At 32.0% G+C, this 15,253-nt stretch overlaps 1 protein-coding gene across 3 annotated transcripts in view; it reads left to right on the top strand.

Annotated features, from left to right (window-relative positions):
• The first annotated feature begins 5,240 nt into the window (after positions 1-5,240).
• LOC105662208 (protein-L-histidine N-pros-methyltransferase) overlaps positions 5,241-15,253 on the top strand; it is a 433,690-nt gene continuing 423,677 nt past the window's right edge. For 2 of the 3 annotated variants that reach the window (XM_076537086.1, XM_076537084.1), the window contains exon 1: positions 5,241-5,604. In XM_076537086.1, coding sequence (XP_076393201.1) covers positions 5,413-5,604 — 192 coding nt within the window. In that variant the 5' untranslated portion in view covers positions 5,241-5,412. The remainder of the gene's footprint in view (positions 5,605-15,253) is intronic. The other variant, XM_076537085.1, reaches the window with a different exon arrangement.

Raw genomic sequence — 15,253 nt, 5'->3', positions numbered from 1 at the left:
AAGCAAGGAACCAAACTATTTTTCCATACGAAATTTGGGGGTCGATTTGTGATATGAGCTCGTTCTAGCGCGTTCAATACCAAAGAAATTGCATTCGTTCCACCAAAAATGGATAACACAGCATATCACACAATACTTAAGAACAATTTGCTTTCGTATATTCGCCGCTTTCCAAACGTTAAATTTATCTTCTAACAAGATGATGCTGCTGCACATGTAAGTAGGAGTATAAAATAATGGATTGAAGATCAGAGTTTAGAAATGTTGGACTGGTCATCTTGTTTTCCAGATCTAAATTCAATAGACAATTTATGGAGAATTCTTGTTCGAGATATCTGCAGTGATTGCTGTCAATACAATACAGTTGCAGTACTGAAAAATGGCATTATGACAGCATGGGCGAGAATCAAGGTCGAAACCATGCAAAATTTAATTGCGAATATGCCAAATAGAATTTTCCCAACTGTATAGGGTTCCGGTAGATGTACAAAATATTAGTTATGCATATTTGCTTCTTTTCTGTTATAATAATAAACTTTTCTTGAGTGCGTCCAAACTTTTGATAGGAACGTTTTTCGCCTTTTGGATAAAAATATATCCCTTTGCTGCTGCATATGTAAGTTTTTGATGATAATCATAATTTTTCAAGGTCTTCTACACGTATGATAAGAAAAATAAACCAAAGATTCATTAGGAGGTATGTTTTTGTTAAAAAATGCAATGCGTCTAAACTTTTGATACGCGGTGTATCTTTAATCATTTTAAAGACATAGCTTATCTCCATAGAAATACTCTGTACATTAAACGAAGCTGCTTTTCTCGAATAAGTAATTAAAGCCTAGTTAGTTCCATTCTGCAAATTAAGATTCAAGTTGTCCATGAGTAAAATAATTCGTAGAAACATGCGAACTATGACTCTCTTAACCTTCGGTTCTTAGTTAGACTGGAATAAAAGAAATAAATAAACTTTATGCTGCAATTGAAATAAATCGTAGCCATGTTGCTACTGAATGTAACCATCGTTTAAATCAATTCCTTGTCTTGTAATCATAAACTGGAAGGCATAACAACGACCTCTTTCTCGCATAGATGACTCACAAATAGTGAAGTCATGGACAAATACAGATTGTAAATACTGATGCACTCGAATTGATCGAATATAGAGAAGTAATAGAAATAGCATAGTAACTGTTTGCAAGAGGATACTGTTACGCAACTTACAGAATGTGAAACATCGATAAAATAGAATCATCCATATTAGAAATTTCTCAAACGACAGGAAACTGACTTATCTTTAAAATGATAAAATAAATATATATCGAACTGTATAGTGGGGATCAGAATAAATATTATAGTCTCAATTGTAATACTTATACGGTACTTTATCTCAAGATGTTTGTTCACCTTTCCTTATCTTTCAGTCCCCTTCGTCTTCTTATTCCATAAGTATTTCTTAAACTACTGTGGCGTTCATTCATTCAATCACTATTTCTTTAATCTCAAGAAAAGGTATAGTATATTTTAATTCACATATCCCAATACACTTTTTAAAAAAAATTGCCATTTTAAATGTGTCAATGTTCTTAGAGTACAGGGGTGAAACGCGAGAAAATTTCACAAACACTTGCGTAGTCAAAGCTTTTTCTGCATTGTTTGCAATAAAAATACATAGGATAAAATTAAATAGATATTATATGTATAGAGAGAAGCTTATTACCGAAATATAAAATCTATGAAATTCCATCTCTGACAAAATCGTCAATAGATTATTAATATAACTGATGATACGAGTAAATGAAGATGTTATATAAGGTGAAGTGGGGTAAGTTCATAAACGGGGCAAGTGCGTATACAGGCTATTTTTATTACAATATGAGCGAAATTTCTCCATTCAGTATGTTTGTTTCCTTGTTTTGTTTGACTATATTCCCTTTTATATTTCAGTTAAGAGTACTTGTTTGCAGTATATAATACTTGCATAATGCAGTAAAAAGCATTTTATAGCAGATTTGTTAATAATTCTGCACTTGGCCCATTGCACATAAAATAAAGTTTCAAAGTATTTTACTTCAAGTTACGTTCTTGCCCCATTTTCGGGGAAAGTGCAAAGTAGTTGACATTTTAAACAATTTCCTATCAAAATCAAAATGTAAAAAGAAAATTAAGGTCCTAGTTAATATTAATAGAATAGTAGTAATTGTACGCAGCGTTCGATATCGACAGCGTTATGTATTTACATAGCAGACTGAAAATATTTATATTTAAATACCAACTTTATAAAAACCAGTCTGTACTTACCCCACTTCACCTTATCATTCTTTCAAAAAACGGTTTTTTCTTGGAATCTTTATTCTATTTTATTGTTATAATAATGTTACAGCTTCAAACAATAGCATCCTTACTTATTTAAACCTCTGAGAATATTTAATTCTGAGAAAGAATTCTGTTGAAAATTATTAATCGAGCATAGTTTTTAAGAACTAATTTATAACGTGAGATATTTATCCGCTCGCATCTTCAGTTACCTTTGTCGTACAAAAAATTTGTATATATCTGACAATTTTATAATCATTGATACATTATAAATTTTTAACAGAGTTAAACAAAAGTTAATTAGAATAATGGTTAAATATTAGTGACTACTTTTGATTTATTCGGCATTTATGAATAACAAATGAATGAATTAATTTCATTCGTGAATAACATATAGGTTAAAATAATGCGTTACTCGAAACTTTCAACTTAAGGAATAAATAAATTATTTTCTATCGCAGTTATTAATTAAAGCGTTATACATATATCCATATGTATGAGTACGATAATACTATAATACTCCAATCTCGAGTTAAGTTTAACATAAAAAATCTATAAACACTCAAGGAGACGCGATTATGAAATATCTGACTTCACAAATATTCAAATTACAAATCTCTATAAAATAAAATCTTCGAATAATTAAATATTTTAATTTGAAATTATAATTATGTACATTTAATAAAAGATATGTGAATAATAATAGTATACTTGAAAAATCATTGATAAATTTCAGAGTTTTAATAGAACAGAGTAACGTTTTCCAAGAAAACAGGGGAAAACTGAATTCTATTATGAATAGAAACCATGACATGCTCGGGTGATCATCTTTTGTCAGTGAGAGGTTGGCGTATTGAAAAAAACGGCCGGAACATTCTAGTTCGTTAAAGACAGTAGAAAAAGGTAATTCAAACTTTCTAAATTCTAAGATTTCAATATTATTTACCCCAAACCTTCGTTAGATCGTTTCTTCAGTTTTTCTTTAGTTTTACGTGATATATTTAATCGACTGTTACAGTTGTTTATTTACAGATAAAACTGAAACATGTTACCTATATAACAATATGAACGGTATAAATATTTCCTTTTCAAAGGGAGAAAATAAGAAATAACAAATTACCATTAACGAACTTGCACAAGAATAGGAAATAATAGAAATACGAAATTATTCAAATAACAAATAAATATGTAACGATTAAATGTTAATTCGTTCTCACCTAAAGCACCATTTGAATAATATCTAACGCTAATTTATAAATATGTATATGCAATAAACAGTCATTTTCCAAAAAAAAATAATAAAGCTTATAGTTTTGAGAGCAATATTGAGTACGTAACACGTCACTCAATAAGTCCCCGGTCTGACACATATATGGCAACACTGGTGACAGACCCACGTTATTTTCGAATAATACTAACCTTCAAACAGTATGTGTCAAAATTTCATGGCATTCTGACCACTAGTTTAGAAGTTACAGTCATTTTAGTATCCCCAGTTTCGTAATTTTGAAGACAATGGATAGAAAGGAATTTCGTGTGTTGATTAAACACTGTTTTTTAATCGGGAAAAATACTGTTCAAGCCAAAAAGTGACTTGATAACCATTATAAGGGTTCTGCACCAGGGAAATCAACTATCATTGATTGGTATGTTGAATTTAAACGCGGTCGTACAAGCACCGATGATGCTGAACGCTCTGGTTGCCCAAAATCAGCAGTCGTTCCGGAAAACATAAAAAATGTCCACAAAATAGTTTTAAAGGGCCGTAAACTTAAGTTGTGTGAGATAGCTGATGCCTTAAAGATATCAGAAGATAGTGTCTTCACAATTTTGCATGAAAATTTGGGCATATGCAAATTGCTTTCAAAGTGGGTGCCGCGTTTGCAGTTTCATTTGAACTAAGAAAATTCACGAAAAATATTTTTAAACAACTTCTTTAGCAAGTTGAAACAATTTTTTTTTTTTTCAAAAAAAGGAAAATTTTCTTCAAACCTGAGAAAATTTTACAATTTCACAATTTTTTTGGTTTTTCTTAGTTTAAATAGAAGGAAAGACTATGAAAATTAGAATTCTCTTTGGTTTTTTAATTTCAGACGAAAATTACGAACTGCATCTTTCCCGCCGATTGGAGACTGCAATTAAAAGGCGTTGCACAGATGTGCATAAAAATCGGCTGCGTTTGAATATTTTTCTGTACAAAAATTGTTTTTTTTCTTGTTCAAACATGTAGTAAAATAATCTAAAAAGTTCACTAGGGTCACCTTTTTTTTTCTGTCCTAAAAAAATTTCCTAAAAAACGCTCTTTTTAGGGCTCCTAAAGCAGGATCCCCCCTTAAGACAACCCCTATAAAAACAAAAGACGAATTAAAAATACGACTGACAAAAGAGTAGAAACGAATTACACAAATTTATTTAAATAAAATAATTTCAAACATACTAACACGTCTGCAACACGTCATCAGACAAAAGGGATATCCCGCAAAATACTAAATTAATATTAAAATTATAATTTTGTTGTTACATACACTCTAAATAAGAAAAAACTTTATGTAATGTTAACTGTCCGAGTATTTTTTCGACACCAATATCGGGTCTAATTTCGCTTATGATTTATTATGTAGAAAACAATAAAAAATAAAGTATTTTATTTTACATTTTGTAAACTAGAGTATGCGCTTTAACTCATTACGGACCAGAAAATTCGATACTCACATTACAAGTAAGTACAGGAAGCTTTAATTTCGCAAATACCGTAGTGTCCGAAAATTGAATCGAGTAACTGTAGTTCTGTTCTTCGTATTAGGTATCAAAACGTATACGATTTTCACTTCCAAATGCTGTATGAAAACGCATAGAGAATTTCTGCATCATCGACCGTAACCATAGCTATCTATGTGAAACGCGTTTACATCACTCCACCTCCAGGCGTCTCTACTGTCGCCAACATGGCCACGTGCTAAACGTGTTTACGCGAACTGCGTCATCTTTCGTACTTTCCTTGTTCGTATTTCGGAGTGTTCGTTATAAGATTATGGTGCCAAGTATTATAACGTCATGCGTGTACAGTGATTGACAGTCACTTATTCGCTCCTCGTGGGCATGGCGGGTATGGACGCGACTGCTCCGAAGTGCACTTGCAACGCAAGGAATTTGGCTACCTGTTCTGTTATTAACCAGAATTCGAACACGAGTAGAATTGTGAGAAACTACAAACCACATGGGGGCCTTGCTAGAGTATTGTACGATAAGCAAAAGGCGGATGAGCAGCTTGAAGCATATGACAGAACACAAGTAAGTTACAACGCATTAATTTAGGTTATTTTTCCGGTCTCCCTTTGTATTTTATGGTGCGCGTATATGTTTTGTTTTTTATGCGTCGTTTGAGGATACTCTTGTAATGTCAGGAACGTTTTATGTGTGCTATATCAAACGTTAAACTTACGTTTTGTTATAAAGAAAAGATTTAAAATATAATGTAATGGTAATCACAATTTCCTCATATTAGAAGGATATTTTAAATACAAATTTTTATCAATTGAAGTATATATTTTTTAGTAAAACCTTGTAATTATTGTATATGACAAATTTGTATTTTCGAGACCGACAGCGGCTTTAACACGAAAGCTGCCGATAAGATAAAATTTTGAGTGCTTTTAATTTGTGTTTGCGTTTTACGAATTATCTCTTGCAGTGTGATTAGAATTGCGTTTAAGTATATATTGAAAGAAGTATATTTTAGAAAACAAAAATTAACTGACCGTGGCAAATTACAAATTCCACAGAGGGGTAATTGGGTTAGGTTAAGGGGAGAAAATAGTCGTAAAAGGAAGTGAACAAGCAATAATAATTAGTACAATTACTATACAAGGACAACCACTAACTAGTCCTTTTCTTGAACGATGTCATTCAAGACCACGCACGGTAATTACGGAATAATTACGCATTGATATTTCTGAACATCTTCGAATCTACTTCGTTTTAACTTTAAACGTAAATTAAAAGGTTTCTCTACTTATGATTACATTTTATTTGTTGTTTTCAATTTAATCGTTCGACATTGTTGTATTCGTTTCGAGTACAGATTGTTGAGAAAAGTTTCGTACGTTTGAATATTGTTCGCACAGGAGCCGACGTTTCATAACTTTAAACAAGTAGTATTCTATTAATATCGAAACCGTGTTATGGTTGGTTCGCATTTCAAACTTATAATGCACGCTCTTAGGATGCATAGAGATAATTGTATCGAAAAATACTTTCACGATATCCGAAAAGAAAACGATTCTATAATTATAAATAAATAAAATAAACTATGTAGAAACTATTCGTGCAAATCTTTATTTTGCAAAATAGTGAGCATTGATCGGCTAATTACTTAATTGACGAGTTACTACATGATTTCACGACTCTCACTATACAATGTATCCGACAACGTTGCTAATGCTGTTTATATCGTTGAAGGTCATAACTTCATATGGCTTAAAGTGTACGCGAACAATTTAAAAATCCTCAGCAAAGATTTCGTAACAGACGGAAATAGCGTGTATAAAGAATTGAATAAATTTTGGTGCATAATATAGTTTGATCATTCAAGTATCAATTGAAAAATAACATACATATGTTTATTATACAAATTAAAAATTAAATTTTTCTGCATGATAAATTTCACAGATAAATAGCATTTTTAGGAACAATAGTTAGAACCATTTAATCCTTGTTAGAGATAATTTATGTTTAATGTCAGACCCTGTCAAACTATAAAATATTTTCTTTTTTTATATAATTTGCAAATATTTGTTAAAAAACTTCAGCATTTAATTTTAGTCGGAGCATTCTTGTACAGATATAATTTGTACGTCCGGATCACGAATGACACAATATCCGCTGTTTCGCGGTTAAAAACATCTACATATATTCATTCTGTCAATACTTTAACAGTAAACTACTGAGCACCTAAAATGAAGAATAGCAACTAAAATTATAATGACTGCCTTTTTAATAATAACTTCAACAATTTGGAGTCTACCAATTATTAAAATTCACAGATGTTTCATTACAGTAACTTCAATTACAATTTAGAAATATAATTTTACATGTAACTTCTGTACATCATTTATTATTTGATACTTTTTTTGTAAATGATAAATTTTAAATATTTTTTATTACAATGAATCATGCAAAATTTAATAACCAAAATTTTGCGATACGAAAAAGCAAAAATAACACGGTTAATAATTAACGCGTTTAAAAAATACATTTTTATTGCGTAGCGGTATATCATGTTTTTCTTTAGTACACATATGACTATACATATGTTCAGTTATCAATAAATATCAATACTACTAATAAGATAAGTGGAGACAAAGATGATTGAAATACATAATAGTAAGCTTCTAACTATCTAAATCCTCATATTTACCAATTTTTAAATCTAAGTTTTCAAATATTTAAATTAAAGTTTTCACATTTTCAGATTTTTGAATCTTACAACTTTTATTGTATTAAAATTTTTGTTATTTCTTAATCCTTAAATTCCGAAATTATTAAATCTCCGAATTTCTAAATTGCTAAGTTATTAAATTCACGAATTCCATCATTCACAGAAATATGAATTACAAGTTTTCCAAGTTTCCTAATTGTTAAATTTTTGAATTTTCAAATTTTCAAACTTCATTTTTAGATTCTGATGAAACTTCTAAATTTTTAAATATCCAAAAACATGAATTTCCGAATGCCCATAATTTTAAATGAAATACCCATATTTCTCAATGTCATAATTCAAAACCTTTTAAATCTACAGATTTTCATACTTTTCGGTTTCCGAATTTCTGAAGTTCTGAATTCTCAAATTCTCACAGATTCACATTTCTAAATTTCTAAATTTTTAAGTTTCTGGATCCGTTACTCGCCATATTTTCAAGCACCTAAATTAAAAAATTTCTAAATCCTCAAATTCCCTGATTTTCAAATTTCCAAATTTAAAAATTTTTAACTTCCCAAATCGATAAACTTACTTATGGAATATGGGAGATTATTATATTTAAAATAACACAAAAACACAATAACTTTCAAAAAACTAAAAGAGTTTATTGAAGAAAAACGATTTGGAAGGACTTCTTTAAAATTTGTTAATTACACTTGATTTATGAATATTGAAAATGCAATTCTAAATAACCCATTATATTTTATACGTATAAAAAATTATAATATCAAAAAAACAATAGGGGAGAAATATGTAAATTTTATTTTATTAATATACGAAGATCCGATCAAACTTGAGCGGTATCTTACGAGTAATCGATAAATACATGAACTTGATTATCGATTTCTCAATATATACAGGGTGTTCGATAACTGGTGGTACAAGCGAAAAGGGGGTGATTCTACATGAAAAAATAAGTCGAAAATATAGAATAAAAATTTTTCATGTGAGACTTTGTTTTCGAGAAAATCGACTTTAATTTTTGCTGGGTACGCGTGCACTTGATCATGTCTCGTTATAACGGATCTCACTGTAGATCATTGTCTCGATTGAAGTTTATGTTGATAAACACTTCCAGTATCACGGAAATGTTTATTGTAAAAGATTATTGTAGCCTTTCATACATTAAAACAACAGAATACGTTAGAAAGCGTTCACAGAAATTTAATTAGAAGAGCAGAATTATGTATTCGGCAGAACGGGCAACATTTTCAGCAATTTCTGTAATAATAAATTTCACGATTACTTCAACATCCTATTTCATTACGTGTTTCTAATTTTCTGTTACGATAAAAACAAACTTAAACTGCGACAATATCCATCGAAACAATGATCTACAGTGAGATCCATTATAACGAGACATGATCAAGTGCACGCGTACCCAGCGAAAATTCAAAGTCGATTTTCTCGAAAATAAAGCCTCACATGAAAAATTTTTATTCTATATTTTCGACTTATTTTTTCATGTAGAATCACCCCCTTTTCGCTTGTACCACCAGTTATCGAACACCCTGTATATTTTTGCTAATTTCATTGAAATGAAAATTCAACACTTACATATTTTTACATTTGTCAATGCAAAGATAATTAGCACTTATGCATTTTTTATATTGATGTTATCATTGCTTGCGAATACAAATTAAATAGCAATAATTTAATAACAATGTACACGAGGATGTATGCAACGATATGTGGTTAGAGTTGCTTAAATGATTCCTTCTACTATTCTCATTAGCAGTACTTTCATCATATTATTGATATATCGTTAAATATTTTTAAGTATTTGGTAAGAGCATAGTAGTTAAGTCCATACTAGTTAATTTATACTTTTACTCGAGGTCAATACAAGGTGTACGTTAGTATAGTCGTGTAGAAACAAGACGTTTAATTTGCTAAGTTTCTTATGAACATTCCGCTATATCCAATGACAAACTAAGAATTCGTGTCGCAAGTTATTTCATATACATTTTGTAATAAAAGTTAACCGGTTTTTCATATTTACATCACAAATTAGTTTTAATCGAACTTGTTTCAATTCTTGTTTTGTAATTTTTATAAAAGTGCACGTCAGGTAACTAATTGTACAACCATATAGAGGAACATTTTATGTGTAAAGGAAATATAGAAACAAATTTTTTTCAGACGTGATTTCGTTGTCAGGTAAATTCAAGTTCAAAATTTTCCAAAATATTTGTAGAGACAGATGTTTAAATTAATAAATGGAATTAGCGTTTGTGAAATTAGCACCTTATTTTTCAAAAATAAAACTGTCAGCAACAGTTCTGTTTGCACCAACAATAGTTCTGCAGTTCCTGATAGGTTTCAGAAATGGTTTCGGAAAAATATTCGAAAAGTAGCATCTTGAAAATATGAGGTACCAACTTCGTGTGGCACAGCATCGTGCGGAAAATGTTATTCAAATCATCTCATTTTATAGTTCTCAAAGAATTCCTGATACATTTAGCGATAGTTCCGACTGCTACATATTAAAAAAAGTCTAATTTCGAAACTAACAACTCAAATTTCCATTATATTGGTCAGATCTTTTGTGTTTTTGAATTTGCGTCTTCGGACCTTAATAACTTGCAATAGAATTCTTTGGGGTGCAAACGGAATTGTCATCAGAACTTTGAATTTTACACTCTAGAATACCCGTGTGAAGTTGACCCTACATTTTTAAAAATTTGAAAAATTAATTAGAATTTTAATAGTTCCTCTTTAAAGTTCTAAATTTTACAGTTACAGGAGATTTACTTCACATTCCTTACAAATTCAAAATGACAAAACTTTCTTTATTATTAATTCAACGTTTCGACTATTAAGAATAATTTTTACAACTTTTTGGGGAACCATAAAAGTTTCCAATAAAACTGCTAATTTCCAAAGAAATAATATCATACCACAGAAATCTGTATGATTAGAAACTTTTCTAGGAAATCAACAGTTCTGATTAGAATTCTGACAGCTTCTGAAGAGTTTTAACGATTTCTCTTAACAAATTAAACGCTATAATACGAAGTAGAGCAGTTCATCCATGATGATATCTTTTTAACGTTTAGTTTATTAAGAACTGCTGCTTTATCAAATCAGAACTGCTGATATTTTAAATAAATTTCCACCCCAGGGGAAATTGAAATATTTTTGAAGATACAACTTTGACACGCAGAACTATTTAATTTCGCATCGTAATGCTTCATTATAAACAATTGTTAGTGTTACGTCCCGGATGGTACCTTTGCTAAAGGTCCGGAATCGCTCTTGAATTGACAATCTTTTAGACCACGCGGTACGTGCGTCCGTCGTATGTCCGGGATCCCAGGGTGTACAAGCATGACACAGTACTTACCCGAAGCTTCCTCCTTAACTTTTACAATAGATTTCTCGTTTCGGATCAAATGATTAAAAGCGAATATAACTAAATATGTTAAGACATCAAGGGGACAACTTTATGATACGGCTAAATATTCGTAGTCATTTGTAACCGTTAGTTTTTTCCTCTTTATGAGTTTCAGCAGGCCGGCCTGCAGCCAGTATGCGGCACATAAGGTCACTTAGAAATTTAGCTATTGTTCAGTTTTTTTGCTGCAGCCCGGGTATCATAAAGTCGTATTCCAGAGGGTTCCTTAGAAATTCAGAAATTAGTGTCCCCAAGGATCTTGACCTGACGGAATTTCCCCGATGTTGCCAAACATGCGTTGACGACAGTGACCAGCCTGTCACCCCCGCTCCAGGGATGTACCGCGCTTTGGGCGCACTGGAAGGGGATGACACGGTATTGGTCACCTTAGTTTTAGGAAATACAAACTTAGAATTAGGACCCACCCTCTTTTTAGGAGAAAGAGGTGGGGTGCGAAACCGACTTGACGTCGAAGCGAATGTCGTCAGGAAGAATCAGAAATCTTTAGCACTCGTATCAGTAACAGTTTCAGCTCAGCAAATCTTGTCTCAATATATCAGTTTTCCACTTAGAATATATCAGTTAGTAACCAACAGACTTAGTTTTTTTATTCCCGAATCAGTCGGGTGGTCCTTCGGAGTTTAGACGGCACGAAGTGCAATACCCAAAACTCAGAGACTCAGACTCTGGGTTTAACAAAATATAAAATATATTCAATACTAAAGATGATGTCGGAATATAAACTAATACAAATGAACTTAGAGTTATAATATAAATGAGACGCGTAGTTTGGAGTTGGTAGGAAATGGGTGGAATTAGGATGGAAACTAGCAGAGTCCAGCACGAGGGGATCGAACCCTGTGACTACAGTAAATATTCGATATGTGCACCATTCTCGGGTCTGAACTAGTGCAGATATCGTACAGTTCCTACATTGATTGATGTTTTGCCGAACGTAGAAAAGGACAGCGAGCGAAGGATATCGAATGTAAACAAACGGAAACATAGTGAGGGATAGTATTAATGCAAGAGTAAAACTTCTTTATTTTCCATTTTTTCGTTATCCAACTTTTACTAATAGATTCTTCATATTTTTCTGATTAAAATAAGACTAAACACTAAATAATTTAGACTATGTATAGTACATGCTCGATATGTGCACCATTCTCGGGACCGAACTGGTGCAGATATCGTACAGTTCCTACATTTCGAGCGAAGGAGACTGAACGTAAACAAACAGTGACCTACCAGAAGGACACTCCTAAGACAAGAATAAAACTTTATTTTTTATTTTTATTTTTTTTTAACTTTTTCCATCATATTTGTGACATTTTTCTTATTAAAATGAGACCAAACACGATATACTTCGGGACATTTTTGCTGGTAATTTAAAATGTTACGCGTACATCGATGACTTTACTCTAATAAGATATTGCAAGTAAATATAACTCGAATTACGTCGTGTTTGGTCTCATTTTAATCAGGAAAATGTCGCGAATATGATGGAGAAAGTTATATAAAGAAATGGATGAAAAATAAAAAAATTAGCAATGCTCAAGTATTGCAAACAATCGAATAGACTTTTGATCTTTGCCGACTGCCACGATCGTAGCGTCTCATTCTTTTTGACTCGCTATTCTCTTCGACGTGAGAAACTTTTAGCGTCAATTAAACCAGTAAATATAGTCCAGATTATGTCGTGTTTGGTCTTCTTTTAATTAGAAAAATATAAAGAATCTATTGGTAAAAGTTGGATCTCGAAAAAATCAAAAATAAAAAATTTTTATATTTGCATTGGTATTGTCTCACGCATACACTAAGGCCCGGATCACGTTACATTTCTCGGCGATTGAGCTTCACGGCGTCTGAAGGGGTCTTTCCCCCAGTGGTGGGGATAACTTTGGTGCACATATCGTACAGATCATTTGTGCACATATCGAATATTTACTGTATTAGTTATGCTAATATATAACTACCACATTAACCACTTGCGCTACGATTTAACTTTCGGTAGCCGTGCCGCGCTCTACGATATAACGTGCGGTAAGGCGTTACATTGACGCCGCACCGTGTCTGCGAGCGCAAAGCTTTAAGCAGAGCCTTAGCGCGTTGGTAGGGTCTTACATAAAGAATTTTACACGGATAAGAATAAATATTCACAACAACAATAACATTTTATTAATTAATAATCTACTTTTGTATGGTAAATTTCAAAACACTTGGGAATTTGTAATGCCACAAGGCATTTCTTGCACTCCCAAGTAGTCTCGCTGCGTTTTTTATGTTTGGCGCAGACTTTACACCGTCTTTGAGGATTTTTTTTAGCGTCTGTGGGTGGAATATTTCTTGGAAAGTGGCCCCATTGTTTTGATTGTAATCGAAGGGGTGCATCATCAGCAGACAGTCTTCCGCGCTCTGTGTATTCAGGCGTACATATGTACACTTTCTAAAATCTGTTCTGCCACATCTAATCGAAATTTTGAAAACGTGTATTTTTTGCTTTTTGGTATATTCGATGTTTTCGAAAATAAAACATAAGCATTAAAAAGTGCAATATCCATTAGGTAAAAATATATTTTTTTATAACTTTTTATGTACTTTCTCATAATTGAGAAAGAAGATAAGTAGTTATCTTGGTGATCTACACTACCCATGCCATCATTAAATTCCAACACGATATTAGGCTTTGTAACAGTGATATTATTTTTCCATCTCTTCTTCTCCACTTCCAATATTTCAATTTTTTTATGTTTCGTGGACAATAAATATATATCCTTTTTGTCCTTCCACTTTGCAGCTAAAATACCTTTGCATGATCTTGAAATAGCTTCTGATTTTTTCAGCTTTATCGTTGCGAGTTCTTTCGGCATATTCTTTCTATTCCATCTTACTGTCCCTATTGCATTGATTTGCATGGATTGCAATTTTTGAAACAAGTTTGGCGAAGAATACCAGTTATCCACAAATAAGGTGTGTCCGAAATTAGCTATTGGTGTGCACATAAATATGGTAACGTTTTCGGAAGCACTGGTGATTGAATTTTCCATTTTATCTTGGCCTGTATATATTTTAAATTTCATACAATGTCCTGATTTAGACTCGCACAACTTGTAAAACTGTACTCCAAAACGTGCCCTCTTTGATGGATTGAACTGTTTATATGACATGCAATCGGTATATTTCATGAGAGATTCGTCGAATGATACATATTCTTCAGGAATATAAATATTTATAAATTTTTCATTGAGATAATCGATTATATCTCGTAATTTGCATAAACGATCATCTTTATCTCCAACTTCATTATTTGAAAAGTGTAAAAAACGGGAGAGTTGCGCAAATCTCCGCAATGGCATTGTTTTCTGGAAAATGGGAGTATGAATAATACTTCTTCTTGACCAATATGATTGGATATACGGCTTTTTTACTTGTGCCATCAAGATGCATAACGCAAAATAAGCCTGAATTTCATCTATATTCGTATCCCTCCAACATTCTTCGAACTGTTTTAATTTTCGGGTTACATCTCCTATTTTTTGACTCGCGTAACGATTGCTTTCTGTAACAATGATATTCCAAAAGTCTTTTCACGATTCACACTGTCACTTTCTTCTTCACTATCAGATACTATAATTCTACGCCGACTCTGAACAGGACAAACAATTTCTTCACAGTCGCTATCTGTATCGCTATCAGATGGAATAACTAATCGCTTTCTCTTTGTATTTGTCGAAGCAATATTACTGAGATTCTTGTTATTATTCATTTTATAATGAATAAGGGTTGATAAGACTAAAATAAAAAAATCTATTCAATTTTTTTAGCGTTATAATAAGACGTATCGCAAACTACAAGAATTTTCGTGTAAAAAATCCGTACAACATACCCTATCGATTCTGAAATATTTCCTTATATTGATGATGTTACGCGATGTAATGCACTCTAGAACTGTAGCTCCAATAATGAACGATGCAACTGTTAGCCGACGTCGCGGACACATCGTTTTTGTTTCTGCGATAAATGCTTATCGACGTGGTATACATGTCGCTGGCGGTTTTGGAGCA

The sequence above is a fragment of the Megachile rotundata genome, chromosome 11, assembly GCF_050947335.1.
Source record: "Megachile rotundata isolate GNS110a chromosome 11, iyMegRotu1, whole genome shotgun sequence".
Taxonomy (NCBI): Eukaryota; Metazoa; Arthropoda; class Insecta; order Hymenoptera; family Megachilidae; genus Megachile; species Megachile rotundata.
Note: the sequence above shows the minus strand (reverse complement) of the source record. Positions and strands in the feature narration are given on the sequence as shown.